Source organism: Bombina bombina, chromosome 2 (assembly GCF_027579735.1).
Source record: "Bombina bombina isolate aBomBom1 chromosome 2, aBomBom1.pri, whole genome shotgun sequence".
Lineage (NCBI taxonomy): Eukaryota > Metazoa > Chordata > Amphibia > Anura > Bombinatoridae > Bombina > Bombina bombina.
The window spans coordinates 437,932,146-437,950,625 of NC_069500.1; the positions used below are offsets into that span (position 1 = coordinate 437,932,146).

Below are 18,480 nucleotides of genomic sequence, written 5' to 3' on the forward strand. Positions count from 1 at the left end.
ATGCTTAAAATAGTTAGTTCAGCGTATATAGCTGTGCTGCCTGAAACTTCAGGAAAGTGGAGGGGTGCAAAGAGATACAGGCCGCAATCGGCCTCTGCTGCGTATCTCCTCGTTAGAGGTCTGCTAGGCTGAAATTATAGATAAAGGTTGCAAGATTCTTTTTCTCTAATATTCATCTTCACTATTTCCCATATAAAATACTTGGAATGTCACTCAAATGGGTGATAACAGCAGATTTATCACTTCCAGTGGTCAGCCGTTATGAAAGAGCAGCCATCTTGGTCGGTGGTCGGACACGCCCCCCGCCACTAAGTCTTTTATGGGGAACTTATATACATCTTAGATAAAATTTGATGGTTCTCTCTCTGCTCGACGGGAAAGGTTATACAGTTATGAGTTTATTGTTTAACAGTTACAAAAGTTTATGTTTAATTTTTATAATTATTAAAATAAAAGGAAAACACATTAGAAAAGGGAGGGGAAGGAAGACTATGGATAATTTCGTTCCTACTTCGGGAAAATAAACAGGACCTCATATATCTCCTATGCCTGTAGGCAACTTCAGTGGGTGGGAGCTTTTCTTAAGACTCTATGGACTATAAGAGATTTCAGTAATGATGGAGATACATTGGAAAAGCCAGATGGATATACAAATTGCTGAGAGAGGTTGTTTCATCCTCCAACTATCTCTCACGTTGTTTGAGACAGATATATGGAATTATAAAACTTTATCGAACATGATAAGAGGTCTTGAGACTGTAACAAAGAATATAAATATATGTTTATCTGAACTAGGAGCATGATGTATTAGATATAATGTCTCTTATCTTCCTCTCTGACAATAAAGATTATTTCAACTAAATGACTAAACTGTAACAAGAAATTGATAATGGCGGCATCTCTAATTCTCATACCTCTTAAGGAGCTTCTACCTTTCTACCAACAACAAATTAAGGCCAAGGTACACCAGTCTCTCTCTTGTGCCTGTACTACTGGAAGAGGAGTTCACAGAGGACCGGCACATTCTCTAATTTAACATCGGTCTTCATTTTAAAAGTTTAAGCCTCTTAGTCTAATCTCCAGTTACTAGGTAATTACAACAAATCTCAATTATTTTATTATCTCAACATTAAGCTATGCCTCTCACAAATTTACTTTAGATTTGTTTTGTGTGTCCACAATAATTTGGTTAATAAACTTTAAAGTGTCTGTATATTTTAGCGGAGGAAGTGACAGAAACTATTCTTGTCTGTAACAAAGCTGAATCAGAAAACCGATTACTTGATCTTGAACTTTTGATGTCCCAATAAGTTTTTTTTTAGCTCATTTTGTCCCAAAAGTGCTTGTAATAGCATATAATGTGCTGATTTACTACTTTGTAAGAAAACAAAAAATCAAAACAGGCTTACGTAGCTCAAGAATGTACTGAATAATCTAAGCAAGCTATGTTTAAGTGTGAATACATTATTACATTGTTTCTGTCCAAACTGAACCTCCTGTTCAGAGTGCTGCCGATAGTTTGTGTTCAGGGCCGGCTAAAGAAATTGTGCTGCCTGAGTCCAAGAATAAAATAATGCCCTGCGATGAAAAGCGGGCTTAGAAATCAGTTTAAGATTAAAATTATTTAACGTACTATTGGGGGAATATGTGTTGTATTTTCTGATGTAGTTGTGATCTTGATAACAAAGTCTTGAGTTTCTTCCATTATAAATAGGTCTGAAATGTGTAGTTTTAACAGTTGTTTGTATTTAAAAATGAGTATCGATAATCTTAGTCGTGTGTTTAGAAATATGTGTGTAATTAATAGAAAAAATAATAATAATAATAATGCCCTGCAACTTTCTGTTCACTACAATGTAAACCCAACCATAGGCGGCCATCTCAATGTTTACTAAAGACATTGTACTGCCTGGGTTAAAAAAATAAAACTCTCCATTCACTACTATCTAAACCCAACCATAGGCAGCCGTTTTAAAAGTTTAAATTCAGCTTCCTGTGTCATGTGGTTCAACCTGGTCCAACTATAAAGCCAGCCCTGTTTGCTCTCCAAATCACTTAGTCTTCAGGTAGTAGTGGCTGTCAAGTGTAAGAAAAATATACCAAATGTTCATAACCCAGAACATCCTCGAAAGGGGTACCAAATACTGAATTCATATGTCAGAACAGAAGTAGTTTCACAATTTTCTTGATGCATGTGATAAATAAAAGTAGTGGTTGACTTTTGCTGGGTTTTGATTTAAAAAAAATAAATATCTGAAACATTTTATTAAATTAATTAGTACCTATGAGCATGCTGGACATGCCTATAAGCTATGAACACAGTTGAAATACAATGCTTGTGTCTAAACACTTATGGGGGGGTGGAGCACAGTGCTCTAGACAGCATTGCTAAGTAACGGCTAGATTACGAGTTTTGTCGGTAATGGTGTGCGGTGCTAAGGATCAGTTTTCCCTCACCGCTCACCTACAGACAACGCTGGTATTACAGGTTTTTACAAACCCGGCGTTAGCCGCAGAAAAGTGAGCGGAGAGCAACATTTTGCTCCACATCTCACCTCAATACCAGCGCTGCTTACAGTAGCGGTGAGCTGACAAAACGTGCTCATGCACGATTTCTCCATAGGAATCAATGGGGGAGAGCCGGCTGAAAAAAAACCTAACACCTGCAAAAAAGCAGCGTAAAGCTCCTAACGCAGCCCCATTGATTCCTATGGGGAAAATACATTTATGTCTACACCTAACACCCTAACATGAACCCCGAGTCTAAACACCCCTAATTTTACACTTATTAACCCCTAATCTGCCGCCCCCGACATCGCCGACACCTGCATTATATTATTAACCCCTAATCTTCCGCTCCGGACACCGCCGCCACATACATTATATGTATTAACCCCTAATCTGCTGCCCCCAACATCGCCGACACCTACATTATATTTATTAACCCCTAATCTGCCACCCCCAATGTCGCCGCAACCTAACTACATTTATTAACCCCTAATCTGCCGCCCCCAACGTCGCCGCCACTATAATAAAGTTATTAACCCCTAAATCTAAGTCTAGCCCTAACCCTAACACCCCCTAACTTAAATATAATTTAAATAAATCTAAATAAAATTACTACAATTAACTAAATTATTCATATTTAAAACTAAATACTTACCTATAAAATAAACCCTAAGCTAGCTACAATATAACTAATAGTTACATTGCAGCTAGTTTAGGATTTATTTTTATTTTACAGGCAACTTTGTATTTATTTTAACTAGGTAGAATAGTTATTAAATAGTTATTAACTATTTAATAGCTACCTAGCATTGCCCCAAAGTAATCAGCTCTTTTACCTGTAAAAAAAGTACAATACCCCCCCAACATTAAAACCCACCACCCACACACCCAACCCTACTCTAAAACCCACCCAATCCCCCCTTAATAAAACCTAACACTAACCCCTTGAAGATCACCCTACCTTGAGAAGTCTTCACCCAACCGGTCCGAAGTCCTCAACGAAGCCCGGCGAAGTGGTCCTCCAGACAGGCAGAAGTCTTCATCCAAGCCGGCCAGAAGAGGTCCTCCAGACGGGCAGAAGTCTTCATCCAGGCGGCATCTTCTATCTTCATCCATCTGGCGCGGAGCGGGCCCATCTTCAAGACATCCGACGCGGAGCATCCAGATGCCGCCTGGATGAAGACTTCTGCCCATCTGGAGGACCTCTTCTGGCCGGCTTGGATGAAGACTTCTGCCCGTCTGGAGGACCACTTCGCCTGGCTTCGTTGAGGACTTTGGCCCGGTTGGGTGAAGAGTTCTGAAGGTAGGGTGATCTTCAAGGGGTTAGTGTTAGGTTTTATTAAGGGGGGATTGGGTGGGTTTTAGAGTAGGGTTGGGTGTGTGGGTGGTGGGTTTTAATGTTGGGGGGTATTGTACTTTTATTTACAGGTAAAAGAGCTGATTACTTTGGGGCAATGCCCCGCAACAGGCCCTTTTAAGGGCTATTTGTAATTTAGTATAGGGTAGGGCTTTTTATTATTTTGGGGGGCTTTTTTATTTTATTAGGGGGATTAGATTAGGTGTAATTAGTTTTAAAAACTTTTTAATTATTTTATTATTTTCTGTAATTTAGTGTTTTGTTTTTTTTCGTACTTTAGATAATTGTATTTAATTGCATTTAATTGTAGTTAATTTAGGGAATTTATTTAATTATAGTGTATTGTTAGATGTAATTGTAACTTAGGTTAGGTTTTATTTTACAGGTAAATTTGTCTTTATTTTAACTAGGTAGCTATTAAATAGTTAATAACTATTTAATAACTATTCTACCTAGTTAAAATAAATACAAAGTTGCCTGTAAAATAAAAATAAATCCTAAACTAGCTACAATGTAACTATTAGTTATATTATAGCTATTTTAGGGTTTATTTTATAGGTAAGTATTTAGTTTTAGGAATAATTTAGTTAATGATAGTTATTTTATTTAGATTTATTTAAATTATATTTAAGTTAGGGGGGGTGTTAGGGTTAGGGTTAGACTTAGATTTAGGGGTTAATAACTTTAATATAGTGGCGACGACGTTGGGGGCGGCAGATTAGGGGTTAATAAATGTAGGTAGGTGTCGGCGATGTTAGGGACGGCAGATTAGGTGTTAATAATATTTAACTAGTGTTTGCGATGCGGGAGTGCGGCGGTTTATGGGTTAATATATTTACTATAGTGTCGGCGAGGTCCGGTTCGGCAGATTACGGGTTAAAAAATTAATTTTAGTGTTTGCGATGTGGGGGGCCTCGGTTTAGGGGTTAATAGGTAGTTTATGGGTGTTAGTGTACTTTTTAGCACTTTAGTTAAGAGTTTTATGCTACGGCGGTAGCCCATAAAACTCTTAACTACTGACTTTTAAATGCGGTACTAGTCTTGACAGGAGAGGCGGTACCGCTCACTTTTTGGAAGACTCGTAATACCGGCGTTATGCAAGTCCCATTGAAAATATAGGATACGCAATTTACGGAAGTGGATTTGCGGTATTTTCGAGTCTGACCAAAAAAGTGAGCGGTGAGCCTGTCATTTCAAGACTCGTAATACCAGCGGGCGTTAAAAAGCAGCGTTGGGACCTCTCAACGCTGCTTTTTAACCCTAACGCACAACTCGTAATCTAGCCGTAAGTATTTTTGCTTATTTTTGAAAATTATTTTAAAATACTTGCCAGCAATTTTTACAAATTTTTTTATGAAAACTATTTTTAATTAATTAGCCCTTTAAGAATATGCACAGATCTCAACCTGTTTTATAGCACTTTAAAGGACCATTAAATACTGAATTCAATAAGATTAATTTTAAATTTCAAATGAGCAGTAGTTTGTTTCTGACAAATTGTAAAGTTTCCTTCCATTTCCTTGCCCTTTGTATCATGGGACAGCCATCAGACGGTATACACTAAACTCTTAAACTTGCTCGGTAGCAGTTGGTGCCTCAGTATATTAAAAGACGACACAATTTGATAACAGAGGTTCATTTTAATTTATTTTTAGATTGCATGCTGTCTGAATTGTGAAAGTTTAAGCTTAACTTTAGTGTTAATTTAAGTGCTATAGGGACATAAAACCATATACAATTTTAAACAGTTTTTCAATTTACTTCTATTATCACATTTTCTACGTTTTCTTGTTATTCTTTGTTGAAAAGCAGGAAGATAAGCTCAAGAGTGTGCACGTGTCTGCAGCACTATATGACAGCAGTTTTGCAACAATGTTATACATTAGCTAAAGCACTAGATGGCAGCATTGTTTTCTGTCATGCAGTGCTCCAGACATGTGCATGCTATCTAGATATCTCTTCAACAAAGAATAACAAGAGAACAAAGAAAATTTGCTAATAGAAGTAAATTGTAAACTTTTTCAAAATTGTATTGTCTATCTGAATCATAAAAGAAAACATTTTGGGTTTCATGTCCCTATAAGGAATATGTTTCAGTCACCTCTGGCAATCAACAGAGAAACATAACAGTTGTCCCAGAAGTGGTCCAACATTAATGAAAAGTCACTAACGTAATATGAACATTGATGAAACATTCCGCTCTTTTAATGTGTGCCAGATACATTAGGACTGAAGCATAATTTAACAATAAATAAAGCAAAAGGGTACTTTCATTTCTTTTTTTATACAGCATTCCACTTTCTGAGTGGATTTGAATTAGCGTTAAATTTTCGCCCTGATTTTTTCGCTTGTGTTCATGCATTTCAAAATAGTCCCGTTCAAACATTTATTTAAAAGATTTTTTACAGCAAGTGAAAAAAAAAGCATTATATTTAGAAGTCCCCACTCTAGGGTTACATATCAAAATACAGAGAGATTGCTGTCTTGCAGAATGCAGCTGTTCCCATCCAAGATGCGAGTGCTAATCTGAGTCCAGGCGCTGAGGCCAGCACTTTAGCTGACCATCTGTTCTAGTTTGTATTAAGCTGGAAGAAAGAAAATATCCAGTATTGGAGTGGCAAAGAGTTTTTACAGAATTATATAAATACAGTTTTATGCCATTCAAATATTCAACAGATATTTCAAACATTTTATTTTTTTCTGTTTATACTACAAAGTACATGTTGTTAAGTAAGATACATAAATTACTTATAAAATATAAAATATTAGTGAATTAGAAGAGATGGAAACATTTTCTTACTATTTTATCGGAGTTATTCTACAATTAAAGGGACATTAAACACCTTGCTTTTGTGTAAAAAATGTGCTTCCTTGATAGGCAAAAACAAAAAATACTGATTCTGTAAACTATCTTTTTTTAAATGCTGCTGGTTTAGGCAATATGCTACATTTTGAAGGAAAACTAGGTAACAGAATTAGCTTTTTGTCCTCTTTAGGGAGTTTGAGACAAAGACAATTTGTTTACACAAAATTTGTTTAGTGCTATATTTCTAAGTTTTAATGACATCCAATAAAAAAACAGAATTTATGCTTACCTGATAAATTACTTTCTCCAACGGTGTGTCCGGTCCACGGCGTCATCCATTACTTGTGGGAAATATTCTCCCCCACAGGGAAAGGCAAGGAGAGCACACAGCAAGAGCTGTCCATATAGCCCCCCAGTCATTCGACCAACGGTTAGGAGAAAAAGGAGAAACTATAGGGTGCCGTGGTGACTGTAGTGTATAAAGAAAAAAAAAACATTTTCAACCTGATTAGGAAACCAGGGCGGGCCATGGACCGGACACACCGTTGGAGAAAGTAATTTATCAGGTAAGCATAAATTCTGTTTTCTCCAACATTGGTGTGTCCGGTCCACGGCGTCATCCATTACTTGTGGGAACCAATACCAAAGCTTTAGGACATGAATGAGGGGAGGGAGCAAATCAGGTTACCGAAATGGAAGGCACCACGGCTTGCAAAACCTTTCTCCCAAAAATAGCCTCAGAAGAAGCATAAGTATCAAATTTGTAGAATTTGGCAAAAGTGTGCAGAGAGGACCAAGTCGCTGCCTTACATATCTGATCAACAGAAGCCTCGTTCTTGTAAGCCCATGTGGAAGCCACAGCCCTAGTAGAGTGAGCTGTGATTCGGTCAGGAGGTTGCCGTCCGGCAGTCTCATAAGCCAATCGAATAATGCTTTTTAGCCAGAAAGAGAGAGAGGTAGCAGTAGCTTTTTGACCTCTCCTCTTACCAGAGTAAACGACAAACAAAGATGAGGTTTGTCTAAAAACTTTTGTTGCTTCTAAGTAGAACTTTAAAGCACGAACAACATCTAAATTGTGTAATAAACGTTCCTTCTTTGAAACTGGATTCGGACACAGAGAAGGAACAACTATTTCCTGGTTAATATTCTTGTTGGAAACAACTTTTGGAAGAAAACCAGGCTTAGTACGCAAAACAACCTTATCTGAATGGAAAACCAGATAGGGTGGATTACATTGCAAAGCAGATAATTCAGAAACTCTTCTAGCAGAAGAAATAGCAACCAAAAACAGAACTTTCCAAGATAATAACTTAATATCTATGGAATGTAATGGTTCAAACGGAACCCCTTGAAGAACTGAAAGAACTAAATTTAGACTCCAAGGAGGAGTCATGGGTCTGAAAACAGGCTTGATTCTAACCAAAGCCTGAACAAAAGATTGTACATCTGGCACAGCTGCCAATCGTTTGTGTAACAAGACAGATAAAGTGGAAATCTGTCCTTTTAGAGAACTAGCTGACAACCCTTTATCCAAACCTTCTTGGAGAAAGGAGAGAATCTTTGGAATTTTAATCTTACTCCAGGAGAATCCCTTGGATTCACACCAGCAGATATATTTGTTCCATATTTTATGGTAAATCTTTCTAGTCACAGGTTTTCTGGCTTGGACCAAAGTATCTATCACAGAATTCGAGAACCCACGCTTTGATAAAATCAAGCGTTCAATTTCCAAGCAGTCAGCTGCAGAGAAACTAGATTTGGATGTTCGAATGGACCTTGTACTAGAAGGTCCTGTCTCAAAGGTAGCTTCCATGGTGGAGCCGATGACATATTCACCAGGTCTGCATACCAAGTCCTGCGTGGCCACGCAGGAGCTATCAGAATCACTGAGGCCTTCTCCTGTTTGATCCTGGCTATGAGCCTGGGAAGGAGAGGAAACAGTGGAAACACATACGCTAGGTTGAACGACCAAGGCGCCACTAATGCATCCACTAGAGTCGCCTTGGGATCCCTGGATCTGGACCCGTAGCAAGGAATCTTGAAGTTCTGACGGGACGCCATTAGATCCATGTCTGGAATGCCCCATAATTGGGTTAACTGAGCAAAGACCTCCGGGTGGAGTTCCCACTCCCCCGGATGGAAAGTCTGACGACTCAAATAGTCCGCCTCCCAGTTGTCTACTCCTGGGATGTGAATAGCGGATAGATGGCAGGAGTGATTCTCTGCCCATTGGATGATCTTGGTTACTTCCTTCATCGCTAGGGAACTCTTTGTTCCCACCTGATGATTGATGTACGCAACAGTTGTTATGTTGTCCGACTGAAATCTTATGAACCTGGCTTCCGCTAGCTGTGGCCAAGCCAGGAGCGCATTGAATATTGCTCTTAGTTCCAAAATGTTTATCGGGAGAAGCGACTCTTCCCGAGACCATAGGCCCTGAGCTTTCAGGGAGTCCCAGACCGCACCCCACCCCAAGAGGCTGGCGTCGGTCGTGACGATGACCCACTCCGGTCTGCGGAAACTCATTCCCTGAGACAGGTGATCCTGGGTCAACCACCAGAGAAGTGAGTCCCTGGTTACCTGTTCTACTTGAATTTGGGGAGACAAGTCTGTATAATCCCCATTCCACTGATTGAGCATGCACAGCTGTAATGGTCTTAGATGAATTCGAGCAAAAGGAACCACGTCCATTGCTGCGACCATTAGTCCTATTACTTCCATGCACTGAGCTATGGAGGGTTGAGGAATAGAATGAAGAACTCGACAAGCGTTTAAAAGCTTTATCTTTCTGACTTCTGTCAGGAAGATCTTCATTTCCACAGAATCTATTATTGTTCCCAGAAAAGGAACCCTTGTGGACGGTGACAGTGAACTCTTTTCTATGTTCACCTTCCACCCGTGAGATCTGAGAAAAGCCAACACAATGTCTGTGTGGGCCCTTGCTTTGGAAAGAGACGACGCTTGGATTAGGATGTCATCTAGATAAGGTGCTACAGTGATGCCCCTCGTCCTTAGGACCGCTAGAAGGGACCCTAGCACCTTTGTGAAAATTCTGGGAGCGGTGGCTAAACCGAATGGAAGAGCCACGAACTGGTAATGTTTGTCCAGAAAGGCGAACCTCAGGAACTGATGATGAGTTTTGTGGATTGGGATATGCAGATACGCATCCTTTAGATCCACGGAAGTCAAATATTGACCCTGCTGGATTGTCGGCAAGATTGTCCGAATGGTTTCCATTTTGAAGGATGGAACTCTGAGGAACTTGTTTAATATCTTTAAATCCAGAATTGGCCTGAAAGTTCCCTCTTTTTTGGGAACCACAAACAGGTTTGAGTAAAAACCTAGACCTTGTTCCCCGGAGGGGACTGGGTTTATCACTCCCATCTTTGATAGGTCTCTTACACAATGTAAGAATGCCTGTTTCTTTATCTGGTCTGAAGATAAGCGAGACAGGTGGAACCTTCCCCTTGGAGGAAGTCCCTTGAACTCTAGCAGGTATCCCTTGGAGACTATCTCTAGTGCCCAGGGATCCGGAACATCTCTTGCCCAAGCCTGAGCGAAGAGAGATAGTCTGCCCCCTACCAGATCCGGTCCCGGATCGGGGGCTACCCCTTCATGCTGTCTTGGTAGCAGCAGCAGCAGGTTTCTTGGTCTGTTTACCCTTGTTCCAGCATTGCATGGGCTTCCAAGCGGGTTTGGGCTGGGCCGCGTTACCTTCTTGTCTAGCGGCAGTGGAGTTATTAGCCGGTCCGTTCCTGAAATTGCGAAAGGAACGAAAATTAGACTTGTTCTTAGCCTTAAAAGGCCTATCCTGTGGGAGGGCATGGCCCTTACCCCCAGTGATGTCTGAAATAATTTCCTTCAATTCTGGCCCAAAAAGGGTCTTACCCTTGAAAGGAATATTAAGTAACTTAGTCTTGGACGACACATCTGCCGACCAGGATTTTAGCCAAAGCGCCCTCCGCGCTACCATAGCAAAACCTGAGTTTTTCGCCGCCAATTTCGTTATTTGAAAGGCGGCATCTAATATAAAGGAATTAGCTAATTTTAATGCGTGAATTCTGTCCATGACTTCTTCATAGGAAGTCTCTTTCTGGAGCGACCTTTCTAGTTCCTCGAACCAAAAGGACGCCGCTGAAGTGACAGTAATAACACACGTAGCTGGTTGAAGGATGAACCCTTGCTGAACAAAAATCTTTTTAAGCAATCCTTCCAATTTTTTATCCATAGGATCTTTGAAAGCGCAGCTGTCCTCTATAGGAATAGTGGTGCGCTTCGCTAGTGTTGAAACAGCTCCCTCAACCTTCAGGACCGTCTGCCATGCGTCCCTTCTAGGGTCTACTATGGGAAACATTTTCTTAAATATAGGAGGTGGGGCAAAGGGTACACCTGGCTTCTCCCACTCCTTTTCCACTATGTTCGCTACCCTTTTGGGTATTGGAAAGGCGTCGTCGTGCACTGGGACCTCTAAAAATTTGTCCAATTTGCACAACTTCTCTGGTACTACCATAGAATCACAGTCATCCAGAGTAGCTAATACCTCCTTTAGCAAAGAACGGAGATGTTCTAGCTTAAACTTAAATGCTACTATATCAGGTTCTGCCTGTTGAGAAATTTTTCCTGAGTCTGAAATTTCACCCTCAGACAGCCCTTCCCTCACAGCCAATTCTGATTGATGTGAGGGTAAAATAGATAAAGCATCGTCAGCGTCTGATTGTTCATCCCTTTTATCTGTATTTAAAACTGAACAATCACGCTTTCTCTGAAATGCTGGCAGTTTGGATAAAAGATTTGCTATAGAATTATCCACTACTGCTGTTAATTGTTGCATAGAAATAAGCACTGGCGCGCTAGGTGTCGCCTGCGCGGGCAAAGCTGGTGTAGACACAGAAGGAGAGGATGTAGAACTATCCCCACTACCTTCATTAGATAAATTATCTTGGGCAACATTATGAAATGTAACAGAGCTGTCCTCATTTTGTTTGGACGCTATGGCACAATTATCACAAACACTCGAAGGGGGAACCACATTTGTCTCTACACACACAGAACATAGGTTATCTGATGGCACAGACAGGTTAAACAGATTTAGGCAGGCAAACAATGCAATAAAAACGATTTTAAACAAAAACGTTACTGTCACTTTAAATAATAAAATGACACACTTTATTTCTGAATGTTCAAGAAACTATGAAGGCAATATCCGATTTTTCTGAAATTTGGACCCCAGTGTCTTAATGCTTAGAAAGTATTGCACAGCAAATATGGAGACTCTAGCTCTTTCACCGGAGCTAAATGTTGGATTTAACGGTTTTTATACACCACAATCCCAGCTACAGCATGCTGTAGCTTTTTACCTTCCTTAGGGGTCAACCATCCACAGAAATAAGCCTTCTGGAGTCACTTTCTGAGCCACAGGACCCTCTCACATAAGACTGCATGCACTGCCTTAAAATCTACTGCGTAGCTGAAGTGCTAAAATGAGGCCTCCTCCTTCAGTACACTAGAGTGAAGGGGCCTTCCTGACTAGATTTAGGTGTCTAAAGCAAGCCAGATCAATAAAAAACGTCCCCCAGTGTAAATGAGCTTATAAAACATTTCAATTGCCATCATATTGTAATAAAAACCAATCGATTTGGCCCCTAACAGTGTCTACCAGCATAAAAATCAAAAAGGGGAAGCCTGTTATCTTTTTTACTGAGGTGAAAGAAAAATGGCTTACCGTTTTCCCTGAGGGGAAAAATGACTGTCATCTAGCATTAGCCTGTGTTGTTAGAAGGAGACTAGTCATACCTGAAGCAGATGAGTCTGCAAACTGTTACCCCCAACTGAAGTTCTCTGGTTTTAACAGTCCTGCGAGGTAACAGTAATGGATTTTAGTTACTTGTGCTAAAATCATAGCCCTCTTAAACAGAAATCTTCATCACTTTTCTGTTGTAGAGTAAATAGTACAAGCCAGCACTATTTTAAAATAACAAACTCTTGATAGAAGAATAAAAAACTACAACTAACACCACAAACTCCTCACCATCCCCGTGGAGATGCTACTTGTTCAGAGCGGCAAGGAGAATGACTGGGGGGCGGAGCCAGAGGGGGAGCTATATGGACAGCTCTTGCTGTGTGCTCTCCTTGCCTTTCCCTGTGGGGGAGAATATTTCCCACAAGTAATGGATGACGCCGTGGACCGGACACACCAATGTTGGAGAAAAAAAGTTTAAATGTTTAGTACAAAAAGTATGATGGTGCTGACATTTATAAATAAGTGAATAGAAATTGCCCTTCAGACTTCATAGTGGCTGAACTCACTGAATATTCAAAAGAAAAGGGGCGGAACACTCCAGCACTGCGAGATCTCTCTCATTTCTAGATATGAAGGTGAGACAAGCCTGGTGCTATACAGCACTGCATGTTATGAGCGTTTTGTTACTCTTCTGTGTTACTTTAACAAATTAGGATCATACTTTGTATATTTCTGTTTTTATATACAAATTACATTGCACCTTGTGTTTGCTGCATTGCAAACTAAAACTGACACTTCCAGAAATTGGGATGGAGAGGGCAGTTCCCTGGGCTGAACCGGGAGTTCCCAGGGTATGTCTGAAGCTCTCTCACCAGTCTTGTATCATTTTATAAGCATATATTTTTTTTTAAAATAGTTTTTATTGAGATTTTAAACATTGCAATGATATTGAACATAAAACAATAAACAAACCAAAGTTTTCCGGTTCTCAAATAATAGATTGGTAAGTTTTAAGTGAAATGGTTCATGTTTTAAGTGACATGGTTCATAGTGTGTGTGTGTCAACATACATCAGCATTGGTATTCTCGTGTGTCTAGTCCATCTGGGGGATTCATCCTGTGACATTATCCGTTAGTCCATGCTTATAAATGTTAACGTGATAAGGGAGAATAAACATTAAAGGGACACTAAACCCATTTTTTTATATCATGATACAGATAGAGCATGCAATTTTAAGCAACTTTCTAATTTACTCCTATTAGCAATTTGTCTTCGTTCTCTTGCTATCTTTATTTGAAAAGCAGGAATGTGCTGCAAAGGACCCGGCCCATTTTTGGTTGAGAACCAGGGTTATGCTTGCTTATTGGTGGGTAAATGTAAGCCTCCAATAAGCAAGCGCTATCCATGGTGCTGAACATAAAATGGGCTGGCTGCTAAGATTTATATTCCTGCTTTTAAAATAAAGATAGCAAGAGAGCGAAGAAAAATTATAATATAAGCAAATTAGAAAGTTGCTTAAAATTTCATGCTCTATCTGAATCATGAAAGAAAAAAATTGGGTTCAGTGTCCCTTTAAGGACCGGGCAGTTCAGACTAAGAGGCCTATCTATCAAGCCGTAAACATCACGGCGCGGACCCGAATATGATCTCCATATTTTAAAAAAAAGCAGTCAAAAAGCTGCGCACCAAGTACGGGGCGATGAGCAGCGGACTGTTGTTAACTATCAGTCATAAATCTCGCTGCTATTCGGCTTTTTACCAACTGTACACCCTGTCACTAAACACCGCCACTATACTAAAATGTTTAACCCCTATCCTGCCGCTCCCCGACCCCGCCACAACCTAAAGTTATTAACCCCTATCTCGCCGCTCCTGGACCCCACCGCAACTAAATAAAGTTATTAACCCCTATCCCGCTGCTCCCGGACCCCACCGCAACTAAATAAAAGTATTAACCCCTATCCCACCGCTCCCAGACCCCATCGCAACTAAATAAATGTATTAACCCCTATCCCGCCGCTCCCGGACCCCACCGCAACTAAATAAATGTATTAACCCCTAAACCCCTGGCCTCCAACATCACTACCACTAACTAAACCTATTAACCCCTAAACCGCCAGCCCCCCACATCGCCATAAACTAAATTAAGCTATTAACTCCTAAACCTAACAACCCGCTAACTTTACATTAAAATTACAGCATCCCTATCTTATAATAAATTAAAACTTACCTGTAGAATTAAAATAAACTATATTAAACTATTAATTAACCTACCTACCCTAACTATTATCCTACAATTAAATTAAACTATATTAAACTATTAATTAACCTACCCTAACTATTATACTAAAATTACATTCAACTACCAATTAAATTAACTATATTACATATTTAAAAAAAACAACCTTACTCAAATTATTTAAATCTACAATAAAAAATTACTGTTACAAAAAAAATAAGTCACAAAAACAAACAAACACTAAATTACAAGAAACAAACAAACCACAGTATCAAAAATAAAAACGAATTACACCTAATCTAATAGCCCTATCAAAATAAAAAAGCCCCCCCAAAATATAAAAAACCTAGCCTACAATAAACTACCAATGGCCCTTAAAAGGGCCTTTTGCGGGGCATTGCCCCAAAGAAATCAGCTCTTTTACCTGTAAAGAAAAATACAAACACCCCCAACAGTAAAACCCACCACCCACACAACCAACCCCAAATAAAAACCCTATCTAAAAAAACCTAAGCTCCCCATTGCACTGAAAAGGGCATTTGTATGGTCATTGCCCTTAAAAGGGCATTTAGCTCTTTTCCTGCCCAGACCCTACTCTAAAAATAAAACCCACCCAAAAAAACCTTAAATAAACCTAAAACTAACCCCCAACGATCCACTTACAGTTCTTGAAGTTCCGCTTGAAGGATCCATCCAGCAGGCAAGAAGTCTTCATCCGGGCGGCAAGAAGTCTTCATCCAGGCGGCCTCTTCCATCTTCATCCAGCCGGCAAAGTCTTCATCCATGCGGCCTCTTCTATCTTCATCCATCCGGCGCGGAGCGGATCCATCCTGAAGACATCCAACGAGTAGCTCCTCTTCAATATGGTCTCCGCCGTAAACTGGATCTTGAATGCAACTGACGTCATCCAAGATGGTTCCAATCAGCCAATAGGATTAGAGGGTTTATTTTGATAGGACTATTAGATTAGGTGTAATTCGTTTTTATTTTTGATACTGTGGTTTGTTTGTTTTTGTAACTTAGTGTTTGTATGTTTTTGTAACTTAGTTTTTTTTTTTTTTTCTTTGTAACTTTAGTCATCTTTTTATTGTAGATTTAAGTAATTTGAGTAGGGTTAGTTTTTTTTAATATCCAATATAGTTAATTTAATTGGTAGTTTAATGTAATTTTAGTATAATAGTTAGGGTAGGTTAATTAATAGTTTAATATAGTTTAATTTAATTGTAGGATAATAGGTAGGGTAGGTAAATTAATAGTTTAATATAGTTTCTTTTAATTCTACAGGTAAGTTTTAATTTATTGTAAGATAGGGATGTTGTAATTTTAATGTAAAGTTAGCGGGTTGTTAAGTTTAGGGGTTAATAGCTTCATTTAGTTTATGGTGATGTTGGGGGCTGGCGGTTTAGGGGTTAATAGGTTTAGTTAGTGGTAGTGATGTGGGAGGCCAGGGGTTTAGGGGTTAATATGTTTATTTAGTTGCAGTGAGGTCCGGGAGCGGCGGGATAGGGGTTAATACTTTTATTTAGTTGCGGTGGGGTCGGGGAGCGGCGGAATAGGGGTTAATAACATAATTTAGGTGGCGGCGATGTCGAGGCGGAAGAATAGGGGTGTTTAGACTCGGGGCTTATGTTACAGTGTCGTAAGTGTTGTACAGTGTTACAGTGTTGTAAGTGGTGTAAACTTTACTGGTTTTCTACTATAGAAATCAATGGGATATCTGGCAGCATTGAACATAAGCTTTCACTGCTTTCAGACTCCCATTGATTCCTATGGCATCCGTGGCCTCCAGGGTGGCGGATTGAAAACCAGGTACGCTGAGCCGGAATAGCGACGAGCGTACCGGTTAACTATTTGATAACTTTTAAAAAGTGTCAAATAGTGCCGAATGTGTATTCGGGACATCTGTAATGACGTAAGCATCGATCTGTGTCAGATTGAGACCGGCGGATCGTATGTTAAGTCACAAATTTCAACTTTTACTGGTCTGTAGGCTTTGATAACTAGGTCGAATCAAGCTCGCAACAATTACGTTGCGGAATTCCAATGTATTTCAGGTTGACGGCTTGATAGATAACCCCCTAAGACTTCCCCAAAAGACCAGAGCATTTTTAGCATTCTTGCCATCACTACATTTAAACAGAAATAGAGCCTTGTTTTTTTATTTACCTATCAAAACTATATAATTTTCTTTAGTAGAAAACTTAAAGTATTGATCTAGGCCCATTTTGGTATATTTCATGCCACCATTTCACCACCAAATGCGATCAAATTAAAAAAAACTTTAACTTTTTCACAAACTTTGGGTTTCTCACTAAAATTATTTACGAACAGCTTGTGCAATCATTGCACAAATTATTGTAAAAGCTTCTCTGGGATCCCCTTTGTTCATTAATAACAGACATATATGGCTTTGGCATTGCTTTTTGCTAATTAGAAGGCCGCTTATTGCAGCTGCGCACCACACTTTTATTATTCCCAGCAGTGAAGGGCTTAATTAGGTAACTTTTGTAAGGTTCATTTTAGCTTTAGTGTAGAGGTTAGCCTCCCACCTGACACTTCCCACCCCCTGATCCCTCCCTGATCCCTCTCAAACAACTATCTTACCTCCTCCACCCCCCACTGGTCACCCCTATCTTAAGTTCTAGCAGACAGGCTGCCAGTATGCAATTTTACACCATTTTTTATGTTTTTATTATTATTTTCCTTAGTGTAGGATTAGCCCCTTACCTTTCCACCTCCCTGATCCCTCCCAAAAAGCTCTCTAACCCTCCCCCTGCTAACTAATTCCCACCATCTTAGGTACTGGCAGCTGTCTGCTAGTACCCAGTTACATCTTTTTTTTCATTTTATTTTTATAATAATAATTTATTTTTCTGTAGTGTAGCTGCCCCCCTCATTACCCTACCCCCTTCCAGATCGATTTCCCACCCTCTATTCCCCCCACCACTTTAAGAGCCTCTTTCCCCTACTCTCCCCCTCCCTCCTACTGCTGGACACTGTTGTAAAATAAATTTGCTGTAGCGTAGTGGTCCCACCTGCTCCCGCCCCCCTCCCGCACCTCTGCAGCGATAGGCCGCCCACCCGCCTCCCTCCTAACCATCCCACACCACCAACAATCAGCACCACCGCTTCCTGATGCACAGAGCGCCACAGAGTGTCCCTCTCTGCATTAGTAACTCTGCCCGTCTATTTCTGCACTGCCCCAGAGAGATCACGGCAGAGAGAGGCCCAAGACAGCAGCGTTGTACAGGGTACGGCACTAGTCCTTAAGGGGTTAAACATTAATTAATTAACATAAAACATCAGGGCTGGTGAGGGACTCTTGAGGTTTTTGATATTTATGTAGAGTGGTTTCCCAATAAAATGTGATGTCTAGGAACATTTCAAGCTTTTGGGTTCTGAAGTATCCATACTCGTCAAGGATTAGGGCATCTTTCATGTTGGAGATCCACTCTGCTAATGATGGAGCGGGTGTTTTTTAAAAATTTCTGACAATCAGGGTCTTTGCTGAGTTTAGGGAGAACTGCAAGAGGTGGAGGCATAATTTGCAAGTTTTCTGTGGTAGTAAGTTTATTATTGCCATAGTGGGGGTTAAGGGGAACAAGGGGCCCATCAGGGTTAGCAGAAAGTTTTCTAAGGATTTCCAAAAGGGGTTGAGTTTGGGGCAGGACCACCTAAGCATTTTAAACAAGCTGGTCTCACTGATTTGCCTCACCAGCTGTATGCAGGAGAAGTTTACTCAAAATGTAGACTTATTTTAAATAACAGAAAAGTAATATATACTAAAATATAGACAAAGCAAGTAAAATTGTATTGAAAAAATTTAATT

At 40.0% G+C, this 18,480-nt stretch overlaps 1 protein-coding gene across 2 annotated transcripts in view; it reads right to left on the reverse strand.

Moving 5' to 3' along the window:
* Positions 1 to 18,480, reverse strand: part of PRKAB1 (protein kinase AMP-activated non-catalytic subunit beta 1) — a 254,628-nt gene that overhangs the window by 117,033 nt on the left and 119,115 nt on the right. Inside the window, exon 3 of one of the 2 annotated variants that reach the window (XM_053702067.1) lies at positions 5,486 to 6,450. The exons of the other annotated variant lie outside the window; for it this stretch is intronic. Within the exon in view, the coding sequence (XP_053558042.1) occupies positions 6,436 to 6,450 (15 nt within the window). The 3' untranslated portion in view covers positions 5,486 to 6,435. Of the gene's footprint in view, positions 1 to 5,485; positions 6,451 to 18,480 lie in introns of those variants that run through there. 2 annotated transcript variants of the gene reach the window in all.